This window comes from Nyctibius grandis, chromosome 2 (assembly GCF_013368605.1).
Source record: "Nyctibius grandis isolate bNycGra1 chromosome 2, bNycGra1.pri, whole genome shotgun sequence".
Taxonomy (NCBI): domain Eukaryota; kingdom Metazoa; phylum Chordata; class Aves; order Nyctibiiformes; family Nyctibiidae; genus Nyctibius; species Nyctibius grandis.
In genome coordinates this window covers 429250-445036 of record NC_090659.1, presented here as the reverse complement: position 1 = coordinate 445036, position 15787 = coordinate 429250, and the positions used below count along the sequence as shown (strand labels likewise).

At 38.8% G+C, this 15787-nt stretch overlaps 1 protein-coding gene across 1 annotated transcript; it reads right to left on the bottom strand.

Annotated features, from left to right (window-relative positions):
• Positions 1–1799: 1799 nt before the first annotated feature.
• TRAT1 (T cell receptor associated transmembrane adaptor 1) lies at positions 1800–11060 on the bottom strand. Its single transcript, XM_068395569.1, has 6 exons — positions 11034–11060; positions 6835–6945; positions 5363–5399; positions 4432–4493; positions 3261–3319; positions 1800–2066 (listed from the first exon to the last, which is right to left on the bottom strand). The coding sequence occupies exons 2-6, from the start codon at positions 6935–6937 to the stop codon at positions 1800–1802; spliced, it is 528 nt and encodes a 175-aa protein (XP_068251670.1). The 5' UTR covers positions 6938–6945; positions 11034–11060.
• Between the last annotated feature and the right edge of the window lie 4727 nt (positions 11061–15787).

Sequence of the window (15787 nt, the reverse complement as noted above, 5' to 3'; positions counted from 1 at the left end):
AGGGCTGAGTATTTAATCTGATTCATGCCAGCTACATTGATATATTTTATATAAGTATTTTGCATATTAATACTATTCAAACGCTTTTGACATGTGAGTCTAAACAAGAATATGTTGATATTTATTTTATTACTTATTTTGTTCATACTATAGAACAAAGCCCAACTCCTTCCAATCTAATAGAATTAAGTTAGTGCTTCACACGCTGATATCTTGGTGTTTAGCTGTGGATCTTTGGCTTTGGCCTTCCCCCCATCTTAGTCAGGGTCATCATTTAATCTGGTTCTCCATTAAAGTGGTTTTTACTGATTCTTCAACAGTGTTTATTTTTGCTGTCAGTGATAACAGTGTCACTTTAATTCCAGGTCTGCCTTCTTTCTGGGGTGTAACAGCCAAACATATATTGACTTGATTTCTGCACACACAACCAGGCTGCTAGCACAAAACAGGCAGTGACACCGGGCACCTTTGGCTGCAGGGGTTAGCACCTTACTTCTGGTCTACCACAGAAGTTAAGTTTAAGTTAAAGAGGGCCATTAACTGAGCTAAAATAAACATGAACCAGGCTGTCAAAGAACTGTTCCTTTTACATTGTTTGGGGTTTTTTTTTCCATAAATTTGCCCCATCTCTGGAGATGTCCATCTCTCTGGAGATGTCCATCCACTTCTGCTCTTAGAAGAGTCGTTGCCTCTTTGTACTATGGGCTCGTTGTTTGGTTTGGGTTTTGTAACTGCTTTCAGGGCTATCTCCTTCAGGACCTGAAACTCTTGCAAGGCTCTGTACGTGCTTGAGAGTTTCAAGCTCCTTCACACTGTGCTCTGCGTGGATTTTAAAGATGCTACTATCCTTTTTTTGAGAAGGCAGAACTGTCTGACACATGGAGGTGGGCATATTACATCAACATGCCTTACTGTTTCCTGCTTCTACTACTCAATGACTCCCAGAATGTGAAAATAAATCCCTACTCTATAAAACTTACCATCTGATGAGTTTAAAGCCTCAAGATGAATGTGCACACAGTATGTGAATTATTTGTGAAAATAAAGAGCTCTTTCTTATTTTGTAAAATAGTTGGTAACAATGGCAATGTAAAACTCGAAAGGAATTTGAACATCACATAAAATATTTGAAGGAAAAAATCGCCCCTAGGAGATTTATCGTTACAGATCATTTGCCAGTATTTTGTGGACTCTTGAATGTGGCTGGATACAACATTACTTGAGGAGAGGAGTTGAGATTTGAGATGCGTGCTGGTATTGCTCACAGAAGGAAACTAAAGATATATAAGGATGTTGTTAAATCTTGCAAGATGTACAATTACTACTTTAAACAAGCTGTTTAATTATTCTCTGGTCAGCTTTAGATATATTCTGTTATTACCAGATTTCCTTCTAAAAGTACTGTTAAAACCTATATAGAAGAATAGTTTCATACTCTGCTAGAGCTCTGCAGACAACAGAATGGGTCTTTTGGGACTGTTTGACAGTTGATGGTTGTTTCAAACAAAGGATTAATTTTTACTGGAATCGGTACCATGTGAATGTTGAGATTCCAGCTTCTACAACTCCCTTCCAAAATGTCTTCAGAAGGGCAGGTCCTTCAAAGTGGCAGTCTGGCTCTTATTTCTTGCTTAGTCTGCAAATGTCCTTGGAAGACACTTTGGCACACTCAACTTACCCATTATACCATTGATTGGTATTGCAGTTTGCCAGGGTATTATCTCTAATCATTCACTGTTTCTCCAGAAGGAACAAGCAGATCTCACTCTATGATTACATATTTGGTTCATGAAGCCACTTCAGATGTTCTCTCCTTTTGTAGTATGAATTAAGCCCATTAACCTGATGGGATCATCATGGATGGCTTCTACGTTGGCTGTGTTTTCAGCAGCCAGCTGCTCGCTATTGAGGTAAATGCTAACTTTGGAAGTCATCATGGTGGGGTTGGATGATCTTTCTTCTGCATCCTCCTCTAACGAAGGGTCTTTGTTTCTTCTTGGTTTTCTGCGTTTTCCCTTGACACTGTGATCAAGTGAGGCATAACACATCTGACTGGCAGACTCCACCTAGAAGGAAATTCACTTTATATTTACCATTCAGTGGTTAGGCTCGCTTTAAAATTATGTCTAAGACTTTGAGTATGTTGACACTGTAACCATAATAGTGGCTGAAGCTCACACAAACTAGCTGTAAATAAACTCATTAAAAGCACAAATGATTAAGCTGTGGCAGCACAGAAAACAGACCAACATAACCTAATGGTAAGTCACTTGTGTCTTTAGGATAGTGCCAGTAAGGAAAAATTCACCAAGGTATTATTGGAAAGATTCTCTGTTGGAATGAGGGTAGCTTATATAATCAGTGCACATTCTTTGGGATGCAAGACATTATTTGATCTGGTTTTCTTCCCACTTTTTTTTTTAAACTAGAATCCAGTTATTAGCAATAACAATTTTCACAAGCTTTGTCTGTGCAGAGATCCAAAGGTGAGTGATTCTTGTGTGTATATACAGTCTCATTTCCAGTGTAAAATGTATGTTTTGTGTGACTTTCCCCTGCTTCTCTCTGTGTTTTTCAAGCCAAATTGTCAAGCACTTTCGACACTGGAATTTTCATAGGTTATTCTGTTTCCACGAAGTTAAAGATGACAAATGTCTAAATAAAAAAAAGGATATTTCTACCCCCTGGAAGTATCCTGAGAGGCTGGCAATTGGTCCTTATGAAATACCTGGAAATCAACTCACAAAATCGATGCTAGGAATGCTTCAATTACAGACAAATTTCATGCTTTTAGGCATCCAGGTATCTCAACAAAATACAAATCTACAGCAAACCAGTCATCTTTCATTTGTGAAGGCAGATAGATTTGGTGCTGGGCAGGAGAGAGCCAGTCAGGCTCAAGATTATCGTGTGATGCAGCTTGTGTTTTCATTTGGTTGATGTCCAAAACAAATAAAAATAATTCTTTACATAAGCTCTGGCAGCAGATTCAGGGTTAATTCAGCCTGATCTGCATGCCTGTGCCTGAGCTTTGTCACGCCATAGGGATGGAAATGAGCTGTCTATAGTTCATTAATGACCTAGATTGACCCAAGGGTCTCAGGTCTGTGCTTAAATCCCCTGATAAACTGAGACACGGACACACGGTAATTTTTGTGATGAGCAACGTGAAGGTTTTTGTTGTGTGTTGTCATGGGATAAACACAAGAACTCTGAGACAGACCACATTACCCTAATTAAGAATTTAAAATTAAAGATACCTGTAGCTGGTTAACTGGCCTTTGAGGCTGGGACTTCATCTGCTCGTAACAACATTCCTCTATAATTTATCAAAGTAGAAAAACGTTTTAATTAAGACACGTTACTGAGTCTTAAAAGATCAGATCAACAGCTCCTCCCTGTTACAGCACCAACTCCCCCCAGTTTACTTTGGTAGCAGTTTGGTTTGTTTTGAAATTGCACACAGATCTCTTCCTCTATTTATAGAGGCAAAGAGCTAAGAAACTCAGACGCACATACTGTGAAAATGAAAAACATTTTCTCTTCATAAGAATGGGAAGTTTCTTATTATTCACTAAATCAGCATCCTTTTAGGCTGCTAGGAGGACACCTTGCAATTAGGGTGACCACACACTGATGTATTTTTCAGCACAGGCAATCTTTTCTTTGGCTGAGAAAGAGGTGGTGAGTTGCAGCAGCTGGTGATTAAATTCTGGCTCTACTTTCAGTTTTCTGTACATTTGGTGCAAGTTATTTTCTCGTGCCATATCTCATTTGGCCATCAGTAAACCAGATTGCTTTCTTACAGCTTTCAGACTTTTGTAGCTTCAATGCATTTGAGCGTTGACTTAGTTAAATTGATGCAAACCCTGTATGAAAAAGTTGGGTTTGTTTTTTTATTTTTCCCCTGCAGTTCAAGTAGTTTAGTTTTGGTAACCCCAAATAAGGCTAGGAAAGAAGCTGTGTTCGTGTTACTTAAATACTGCTTTAACACCATAAGGTCTTCGAGAGACATGCCCTCGGCATGAGAGCCACAGCAGAGAACTGGTGTGTGTTTGTTCCAGTTTCTGGGGGAGCATTGGCTTTGGGCAGTGAGTAACATGGCTTAGATTGCTTTAACACACGTGGATCAAGATGTTATTTCAACTGGTGCAGCTCTACATGTAGAAAAGCGCTTGGGTTTGAGATATTTGTCTGAACAGAGCCATTTGGACTGTAAAAAATCCAATTCGGTGTGAGACCTGGTCTTACACACAGTAGTGCAGTATGAGGGTGTGCAGTTCTGCCCCAAGTAGGTGTTAATACGGCGATTGAAAAGGGGTAAATTCTCACATTTGCTATTTGAGAAACACAACGTGCTGGTCAGTCAGCTTTTAACCATGCGTTTATTATAGCCTCTGAACAGACACATGTTGTTAAAGTGAAGCTTACCTAAAATACCTTGATTGAGATTGCCATAAACTGGGTCATCTTCTGTGTAATAGTCATCATAGCTAGAAGGGGAAGGGACAAATACTTTTAATTCACAGAATATGCTTTATTTAGGACCCCACTGTTCTACTTTAAACACATATAGATTGTATGTGGTCTGAAAAACAAGACTAAAAATATCAGCAGAGGGCAGAAATGGCAATGTCTGTATTTTGAAGAGAGATTTATTATCTAGCCAAGAATTGAACTCTTCTTTCCTGTAACTTAGGGTTAGATAAAACTAATCTCAAGACAGAGACTTCCCAACTTCAAGTAAATTTGTAATTAAGGATTGGTTTTGGGCAACAGGTGAAGGCTTCTGTGTTTTTATTTCAAGGGCCTTTTATATTTGGGTTGACATGAGACTCTTTCCATCACTGTTTTCTAAAGTTTGGGGTTTTTTCTTTTATATGGAATTGTAATAGCTCATGAGGTATCCAGCAGCTCTAAACAGACTCCATTTCATTGCTTTTGAACATCATGTGTAAAAGAAGGCTATGAAACATGTAAATTATAGCTCCACAAGTATTAAATATCAGACTATAATTTATCATTGTTTTCTGAGAGTTCTTTTAAATTATTATAGATTTATTGAGTTTGAGTGATAGTAAATAGTGTTTTAGCTCAATATCTTGCACTTCAGTGTATAAAACTATCATATTAGCATGCAATTGTTTCATTGTTGATAACATGACTGGACTACATCTCTCTCACATGAATGTTTTTTCCCCATTTTCTTTGGAAAAGTTTTTCCCCACCATCCTGCTCTGACATTTCCAGGCAGGCTGCATGAGGTATTGGATTTTCCTCTATGCCATCCCTCCAAAGCTACATGCCGTTGTTTATTGCTTATTTCACCCTTGCCAGAAAGAAACTTTTTTGTCCAACTTACCTTGGACTGTTGTCTTCATAGTCTTGAAACATTTTAGCTGGAAAATTTGTTTAAAAAAAAAAAGTTAAGAGAAAATGAAACATGCTATTTTAGAGCACTGCAGGTAATTGTATCAACTGGCATGCTTTTGATTTCACTGTAGAGAGTAAAACTGAAAGCTCTTGGCTCTCAGGACCTTCAGTTGTCCCCTTGCTTTTCTCAAATACTTGTGACTAATACATGAAATGTTTGTGTTACGACCATGTGCTGTGGCTGCAAAGTCTACGTTAGTTTCCAAGACCCCAAAAATGTATTGTAACACATGTGATTAATTCCTTATTTCCTCCTTCTCCTGCTTCTACCTCACCTTTTTCTCTGCCTGGGGAGGTGCATCACATGTTTATATTACAAGGGGAAGGGTTTATTTATTTTACTAGTCCTGTTGCTTGTATCTCTGAAAGAGAGATCCTGTGATCCACACAGATGAAGAAATTGAAGCAGAGAGGCAATGGCTACAAAGAGATTTATTGATAGAGCTCGATCAATAACTCATGAAAGCTTGACTTTCTGTCTTCTGCTCCAGGGCTCCAGAATTCACCCCAGTAAGATCTGAATCCGTGGGCAATGCAGCATCAGCCAATCGGACTGAAACCTTGCTCAAGGTTAGTGTTATAAATGGCTGTGATTTTTCATCATAGAAATATCTGCCTAGTAGCACTAAAAAAAAATAAACCAAAAAGGCACCCCCCATCCCACAACACTCCAGCAGCTCTTTTAATGTCCTGTAATAACCTATTTCTCTTAGACTTGGTGAGTTCAATTTATAAACATAGGCCTTCTGTTTATGTAGGCTGTGTGTGTGTTTAACGTGGTTGAATCCCCAGTGTTTGCCTGCCCATCCAATTCTAATAAGCATTCAGGAATTTGGGGAGGAGAACATTTTCTCAAATGTATTTTGTATCAGTGCAGCTACTTAAAATAATTTTTAAATTAAAGTACAAATAATCACAGAATCAACCAGGTTGGAAGAGCCCTCAGGGATCATCAAGTCCAACCATTGCCCTGACACCACCCTGTCAACTAGACCATGGCATTAAGTGCCATGTCCAGGCTTTTCTTAAACCCCTCCAGAGATGGTGACTCCATAACAACCAGTTACATTAAAAGTACACTTTAAAAAAGGAAATTACAGATGTTAAAAATATACTTTAAAAAAAAAAATTCAGCCAGAACTAAGTTCTTCACCTTGTATGCGTCCTGTTGGTTTGCCTTCAGAGAATGGAGTTGGGGAGCTGTTTTTAGCAGCGGGTTGGGCAGCTTGTAGTCATACCTGACCCTCCTGAAAATTTTTAAAAGTTACATCCTCTCTGCTAGAATTGTTCTTGCCAAAAGATAACTTTAAGATTCAAAAGAATCAATTTGTTGGCTTGAAATCTCCCAGCAGTGACACTTTAAACACTCCAATTCCATTCCTCTACAGAGACATTGCTTACCTTGCTTCTTTTTCATACAGTGTGAAATGTTCAGCATCAACGAGACAACCAGAGCCAAGCTCAGAAAGGCCAGAACTCCCCAGACAGAAAAATGGCAGTCCATTTCTGGAGCTGAAAGAAAACAATTGTGTAGTTTGTGTTGTCTAAGTTTTACTGTATTCTTTGTGGCTGGTTGATTTTTGCTTTCTGTAATTGAAGCTGCCGTAGTCTTGTTTACTCCGTGACAGCCATTGCTATACAAGATAAATAATTAATATCAAAACCAGACGCTAAATAATAAGAGAGCAACATCAATACACTGTTAGCAGAGCTACTGTTTCATAGGAATTCAGGCAAAGGTTGGGCTGTTGGTTTTCCTGTAAGATGCAGTAAAAATCAGAAACTGCTAAAGAAAAAAGTCATTTTAGTGAATCGCTTTGAAATTATTTTTGTAATTCTCTTTGACTTGCTATTTGCAGTAAGTTTTTGGCTAAATTCTAGAGTTCATTAATGTAGTTCTGAAGACGAATTCGGTCAAAACAACTTCACTGGAAATGTCTCTGAATAATAGCTAAGACCACCAGGTTTTAACAATCCCTGCAACAAATTTCAGAAGTTGGTTACGTGTTTTCTTGCATCTCCTATCAAAACCACTTAAGTGTACTAATATCCTCTCTCTTCTTCCTGAGAAAGCAGAGGGTGCAGTGGCAAAGCATGAGCAGTAGCTGGGAACCAGTGAACCCTCCAAAACTGCTGCAGAGAAAAACCTGAAGAATCGCTTGGTAAAAGGTGGGTCAAATTAATTAATAAAGCCTCCTTTTGCCCTGACCTTGCCTCTCCTTGGAATCCTGTTGGAAATACAGGAGGGAAACCCCCTGCACCAAATGTATTCTGTCATTTAATTAATTCTTCAATCACAGATCACATGGGCTTCTACGATGCAGGTTTCCTTCCTGATCAGAACTGTCTTTTAAAAGGAACAAAGCAGAGCAAATAAGCTGTAACTTTCTGATACACTCGTAACTGGTTTTTGCACCTGGTACTTCTGTGGCCATTTATCATTGTTTTAAACTAACCATCCAATTCCCACTCCTTTCTTTTCTCCTATTTGAGTTCTTCCAAAGGTGTTTGAGGGTTCTCCATTACTACAATACTACTTTTCATGTTGAGAGGCACTTTTTGCCATTCAGGAGGAGAGGCAGCACGCCCACAAAGCAGCTATATATTATTCCAATTTTTCAGAGAAGGAATTAAAAGAAAAGGAGATCCTACCTTGAGAAGATGTTATCAGGCCACATCAAGAACCACCAGTGTTTGGAACCTGGTTACTCTACAATTAGTCACTCAACATTTGCATCCTATGCAAGCTGTCCAAAACTACAAGAAGTCTATGTCAAAGGCAAGAACTTTTTTTTTTTTTTTTTTTTCCCCAGTTTGGGAGAGCCCTCTGGGATCATCGAGTCCAACCTTTGACCTAACACCACTGTATCAACTAGACCATGGCACTAAGTGCCATGTCCAGTCTTTTCTTCAACCCCTCCAGAGATGATGACTCCACCACCTCCCTGGGCAGCCCCTTCCAATGGCTAATGACCCTTTCTGAGAAGAAATTTTTCCTAATGTCCAACCTGAACCTCCCCTGGTGCATCTTGAGGCTGTGTCCTCTTGTCCTGTTGCTAGTTGCCTGGGAGAAGAGGCCAACCCCTACCCCGCTACAAGGCTTAGTGTAGTGCCTAAATAATAAGAGTCATCCTTCCTTCTCCTGTCCTTTTATCTTTTCTGAAGTGACTGGTTTCCATTTTTCTTATGTTCATTTTGTATTTCTTTTCCTACAAACTTTTTTCTTTTTTCCCCAGGGAGCAAAAGCAGTATCATGGTCTAAGAGAAGGGAAGCACATGTAACTGTCATAGAAACTACAATCCTGTGATTCACTAGAATAAAAAGAATGATTAGACACCTAATGTACAGTTCCAACCTAAGTACGTACCTTTTTCTTCATACTGAATGCTGTCATTTACCTTTCTGGTTCACAAATCCTATTTTTCCCTCGTGTTATATAGTTGTTGCCAATATGCGAGCTATTTACATTTATAACTGTGTCATTTAAATGATGCTACTTTGACAACAGCAGTAGAAGGAAAGCTGAATACCTGTGTGAAGAACAATTTGTCTCCTCAGATACCTACACTGCTGTCCCTATACGTACAGTAGCAGATGCAACCTGTGACAGCTAACTGGTTGTGCTAAAGAAAAAGAAATAAGGTGATTGTGGATGGAGAGTGAGAAATAAACAGAGAGAGAAGTTTATTAAACTAATTATGGTATGTTCTGAAATAGTGGCTTTCATTATATTCTCTCATTTTAATGCTCATTCAAGTCATCTACCATCAAATGTTGCAAAACCAGGTTATTATTTTTTACATATTACATATTTATTCCGAAGAACCTGTAGCACTGTGTTCAGGGACATTCTCACTCAGTTGCTGTCGAATTGAATATTTTAAAAAATTTTGTTATCTATCTTTGAAAAACAAGTCCTAAGTAAAAACTAGGCCCCTGGGAATAGTATACGGTGATTCTAATAAGACAAGCTCAAATTCCATCCGGGTTTTCTGTGACAGTCTATCTGTAATGTGAAAAACCTAAGAGTGATAGTAGTTTGTTATTAAGAAATCATATTGAAGCTGTTCTTAATGTGCTCATCCGTGAAAGGAGAGAGGTTTCATGAGAAAGACAACAATCCTCATTTTATTGTTAGAAGTTGGGGGGAGTATTATAAATAATTCATCATAATTATTATAAATTATTCATCATTATAAAGATGACAGTATTTTGAATACCTAGCACCAGAATCTCTCTAGTATTAATGATACATTCCTATCCTCCTGTTCTTTCGTTTCTGTTTGGAAACAGGGTCAAACTTGGAGTTGCATCCAAGTAGAATATCTGTCTTTGGTAATTTACTCCATCTAGGTGACGTGTTTACTTTTCTGACTTTAAGGACGGAGTTACGTGCCTTCTCTTAGTATATTTTACACTGCTGTAAGCTAAAGGTGCTATATTCACACAACAAAATATGGGCAAACAAAAGACTTTCTAAAGACATAGTTAATTGTGCTTTTTCTCCTTTTTCAATCCATTGACAACTTTCTCCACTAACAGAGACAATATATGGGAATAAATAGACTTTTGGTAACTTGTTCTTAGGTTTTCTCTTTGCAGGGTGCATTATACTGTAATTAGGGGGTCAGGGAAGAAGCAAAAAAAAACCAACCAAAGGCCCCAAAACGTTCTAATCTTTCGTGGATTAATTTCTGCAATTCAGTGTTATTGCAGCTCAAAGGAGTGGACATAATCATGTGCTTACCTTTGGGAAAGGGGGCCAGATTTAATTATTTGGCACTAGAAATTGGTGTTTCTCCTCCTAACAGCATGAGAATAGGTAGCAGAAGCACTAAGTTTCGTTCCTCCTTCTTCTAATGGATTTTGTTTAGAGAATCCATCACAAGGGATAACAGGAAGACATCGTACTTCTATCAGCTTTTCCTCTTGAAAAGGAACATGAGATGGGGAATACAGATACCTGTCTAGCTGGACATGCCATCTGTGGTATCAATTAATCATTCATAGAAGCAGATTAATTGCTTTGGTCACTACCAGATATAAGATGACGATCTGGAGCACAAAATGGTTTGTTTCCTGTTGTTTCTGTCTGTAGATTTGTCAAAGATGAGATAAAATTAGCTTTCCTGCCCCCTCCCCAATTAACAGGTGAATTAAATAATATTCTGTACTGATGATCCTTATAGAAAGAAACCCATTAAGAGACTGATGAATATTAAATTAGCATTAAAGATGCTTTCACCTGTGTGAGTTTTTAAGACAGGATTAATTCTCTGGAAAGGATTCCTTAAACTGCAATCAATTAGTGCACAACTGCTTTGTAAGATATCAACTTCATACTTCAGAACAGGAGCTGCGCATTGTAAAGTAAGAAGCCTTCAGCACAGTAAATATTTTAAGCACAAAACTAACAGCAATAACAAAACTTAATTAATGAAGGTTTAAGCTGTTGATGATGACTCATCAGCATAAAGATTATTATTAATAATTTGACTTCAGAACCCTGAGCAACCTTCTTGGAAGAGTGGTAATCTACCATAGTGTGTTTTTACTGCTCCTTTGTTCACAAGTTTGTAATACTGAGGACACGGCTTACCTGGTTTTGGTGTTTCTAGGAATATTCCTCGCCCCTTTGTCCAACAGGAGATCAAGTTATGTTGGCAGACCTTGGATGCTCTTTTGTTTTGGACCTGGCAGCATGAATCTATCCCTAGAGTTGCCGTCGATCTTAAAGGTCTCTAGTCTTTTTTTGCACCTGGTTTCTTACAAACAGGAAACGTGGTGCAGGCTTCTACAACCTCACTAGCAAGTTGACGGTCTCCTTCGGTGTTTGCCTCCAAGAGAGGAAAAGATATTTATGGGTGCACTGCACCTGTCTTGCCACAGAGGAGCATGTACAGGACTATTAGTTCCGTTTTGTGTGATGCAAACCTACTTTTGTAATATTCACGAGACCCATATTCTAAGTCTTCCTGTTTGCGGTGTTACGTTAAATTCAACAAAAGTACTTAGATACCTCTTAAACTAAATTACAGAACTATTTTACCTAATTGACTATTTGACTTTTTATCTCTTGAGGTTTCTAAGCCAAGTCTGAAAGTCCATTGCTGAGAGCCTACAGTTTAGCTGACAGAGGATCCAGAGGCACGATGCAGAAATTATACTATGGCCAGCTCTGGAAGGGCGGGTTAGAATATCATAATATGCTTCCTCCATTCTTTAAATTCTGTGAATCTGGGCCCACGATCCAGAACAGTTGTGGAAAGAGAGGGTAAATCATCACGTCACTTACTGGGTGTATTTATCTTTAAAAATTAATGAAACATGCCTGTGTCTGGGTGGAGAAGCCATTTTATTCTCGGAATCGGAGCAGCTTCTTCCAGAGGAAGCTTGCACTCTGAGCACTGTCAAAGAAGCTTTCTGGTAACTTCTGAGGTTTTGGTTTTGTTTTTTTTTTCACAGAGCAAATGGTTTTATTTCCAATTATGCATAATGTAGAAGTGGGAAGGGCTTCTTAAAAGAAAAAGTGAATCACGTGACTACATTCGTCTTTTTGGAATACGTACATCGAAATAGCACTCGGTGTAGTTACTCTAAGCAGTAATGTAGAACATTGCTCTTTGAGAAAGGCTCTTATGTGAAAAAATGTCCTTGCAGTATACGTTTGTTTGGGATTTTATTACTTTGGAATATTATTTTTATATTAACTGCCTTAGATGATTGCTTAAGAAATAATTGACTGGGTTAGAACCTTATTTGAACATGCAGGAGCAGGTTGGTCTTGATTAATATAATATACCCTTCCATTTGAGTCCAAAGGTGCTATAGACTCTTAACTACTCAGAGCTTTATCATAATGAAGTGAGTCGATGAGGAGAAATTGATATAAAAAATACTGAAAATGGTGGGTATTCTTACCCTTTATACTATTTTTGAGGTTGTAATTATCACGATGAAAACTTTAATGAAAAACAAGACTATTTTGAAGTGGACATAGCTACGGCATTTGCCAGCAACTGAATTTACACACTCATAAATATGCGTAGAATCAAAACTTCTCGTTGTCAAACCAAAAAGTATGGGTCCATCACATTTCACTGAAAACCAGGATATAGAACCAGAGCTCCTTTCAATAAGTGATGCATTCTGTGATCTGTAGTCTAAACTCTGGCTTTAAGCAGGGAAGAGATCCAGTTTTGTGAGGTGGAGACTGCAATTCATATATTTGAAAGTAGGTTTGTCACAAGCCTACCTGAAGGAGAAGGTCTTGACCAGTTATAACAACTGTTATATTTAGCAGTTCCGTGTTTTACGATCAAGTGAACAGAAGGGTCCCGGGACCATCTGATGAGAGTATACATCTCAAGAGGAGGCCTCTTGTTAAGAAAAGAAGGTCCTGAACTGAAAAATAAGCTGGAGTGAGTGGGAAAAATGAAGACTTTCTTAGTTTCTCAGCTAAGAACACGAGGAGTAAATCTGAGATCTGCAGAGGATTCAGAATGAAATGCTTATCGGCCTGAACAAGAAGCTTACAAAGAGTAAATTCCTTTGGAGATAATTAAGGAGTAAATGGAGTACTATTAAATATTGACGTGCACAGATGTATACAAAGGAGTAAGTCTGTGCTCAAATGGAGTCAAACAAACAGTACTACTTGGCAGGAGACTTGGATGATTGAGTGAAGCTGACTGGGAGATCACTTGACAAAGTGAAAAAAGAGCTTATAAAGTGATATTTTGTTTGTTGTTTTAAGGAAAGCCAAGCACAAGCATCCTACAGTAGACATGAAAGACGACTCTACATTGGGAAGGGAAGCCATACTTAAAAAGGGAGAGGGTGGATCTTGAATTTCTTTCTTTGGGCTTAGCTTGATATTAGTGTAGAGGAGAAAAAAAAAAAGTATGTTATGGATAAAGGGTTTTTTTGTCTTGAAAATACATGGTGCTATCTACAGAACGGAATACTTAGAAAACCTGGAAGTGCCTTTGTTAAATACTCATGTTCTAGGAGACAGTAACTTACACTTACCGTGAAGTTCCTTCAACTTGTATGTTTACGCATCAGTGCGATATATGAAATTGGAAGGTTTACACTCATTTTTTGAGGAAGGAGGTATGTGGCAGCAGCCAAACATGTTAGATATCTATATCTAATTTCTGTGATGAGGTAGCAGACTGTTGCATGGAGCGTGGAGCTAAGGCAGTAGCTGACCAAGGAAAGACTAATATTGCTGAGGCACCAACAGAGGAGGTCAGCAAATTTCCAGAAGCAAGATCATTACTAAAATTTTTATATTCAACGTGCTTTTCTGGTTCTAGCTGAACCATGGCAGGACGGAACATTTTACTGTGATGTCTTACAAAGGTAACAATACCTTAGCAGTTTCCAGCAGTCTCCCAAGCCTGGAATTTGCCTTACATGACTGGAAACCTCAAGGGAAAAGAATTTTCAGGCTTATTGACCTGAAAGTCATTTCAGAGGGTGTACCTTCTCTTTCCTCCACCCTAAGAAACTGAAAAGCTCTCTTGAGTCCCTCTTTGTTTTCAAAGGAGAAAGTCTTTGCTATGCCACTAAAAGAAGACTTCTGGGAACTGCCTCAACTGTTTCTTAGAAAATGAGTATCAAAACTAAATATTACATTTCTCAAGAGTAGTTGGAGAAAATGCAAATTTAACAGGCAGGTGGCTCAAGGCTAGAATGCCTTTGACTTGATAAATCTGCGTCTCTTATTTACTTAAGCAGTATTTAGTATAGTACATTTTTGCAACAGCAAGTTGTACTTTTCTAAGACCACAGAATGCATCTTTAGCTTCCTGAAGGTGAAATAAATTGCACAGCTGACAGCAGAATCAGGCCTCAAATGCCTACTTTATCACTACTCAAATCACAACCTTTCTTTTAAAAATGATGTCGTTTTCAATGCAAAGTGGTATAGTGGAAACCCCCTTGCAAAGAACGAAAGTGACACTGTTTGTAGTAAAAGTCTTGAAAAGTAAGATGTAAATGACATTTCTGTTTGAAGTGGGAATGTATTTTTAATAATGAATCTTCTAGGATTTGCTGGGGAAAGCAACTACAGCAGAAATGCTTTGAGGGGAGATTATGCTGGAGTGGAGCCTGCTCTGGTTCTGATCTCACAAACACAGCAGAGAAGAACTGTTCTTTTAAGCTTAGCACGTGGCTGTTTGCTTAGAGTGCAGGTGCAGACGTGGTGCTCCGTGTGTGGTGAACAGAAATGAGCAACAGTGCTACAGAAGAGAGGTTGGCGTAAAAGAGCTGCCAGAAAGGGAGGTCTTCCAAGCTAGCCTCAAATGCTGCAGAGAGCTCTTCTGACTGTTACAGTGAATTTTCTATTTAATGGTAAAATTTTTAAACCAATCACTGTCACTTGTGCATTGTAGACAAAGTCCTGAATGTCACCATGTAGTTAAACCACTGTCAAGCACAATGCTGTCGCATTAACTGCCGCTGAATTACGGCTCCTATTACAAGCAGTACCACGGGTTTCCTGTGGGGAAACCACAGGGGTTTTTTCCGAATGCTACAAAACTTTATTATCAAGGACTGTGAAGAGAAACCTTCTGATCTTGGTAATTCTGCACTGTCAAAATTTCCATTGAAAGCTAACGCTGCACACTTGTGCAGCTTTGGGTGGGGTGTTTTGTGTTGCGTGCTGGGAGGTAGCTGAGCAGCCTCTGCATCACTAGCAGAGAGAAAATAGAATAGATGCCACTTCATCCAAAGCCTGCAGAAGTGTGGCCTTTCCCTTGACTTCAGTGGGTTTTATTTTCTGTTCAGGCAGATGCTGTATCCTGAGAGAGATGTTATCTCTAGTGATTTTTCTTTCACTAGCCACAAGAGTAATTAACTTCCTATTAAAGCTGCTATAATCCGTTTACCTGGTTTTAGGATTTTTGTAATTGACACACTTATACAAAGAGTGTGGGCATATATTTTCCCCTGGGCAGCCAAAGACCTGATCCTGCAACTCTTCCTCATGTGAGACACCCTAGTGAAGCCAGCAGACCCCACTCTGTGTTTGGTAGCAAGCTTACAACTCTACCAACTTTGACCAAAGTGCAAGAAGAATTTGTGAGCAAGATAGTGTCCCTAAAATAGTGAGCTTGTGCTTTTAAAAGTTGCTTGGCACTACCATGAGCATGTCCATGTGGCTCAGTTGAAGCTAATGTAGAAAACCCAAGCTCATGTATGTGCAGTGAACTTTCTCATCCATTGCTTCTGGCTTAAGTGTTTGGCTAAGAGAAAGTCAGAAGCTTGTCCTCTCTGTTGCAATGAGTTAAACTTACTATGCCTTGAGTGAAGTATTCCCAGAAGCAATTTTGAATGACA

Coding starts and splice junctions, on each gene's coding strand:
- TRAT1 (XM_068395569.1), bottom strand. CDS start 6,937: ATGGACTGCCATTTTTCTGTCTGGGGAGTTCTGGCCTTTCTGAGCTTG. Junction 4,494..5,362: donor TATGAAGACAACAGTCCAAG/GTAAGTTGGACA, acceptor TTCCCCTTCTAG/CTATGATGACTATTACACAG. Junction 3,320..4,431: donor TCTCAATCAAGGTATTTTAG/GTAAGCTTCACT, acceptor GATAAATTATAG/AGGAATGTTGTTACGAGCAG.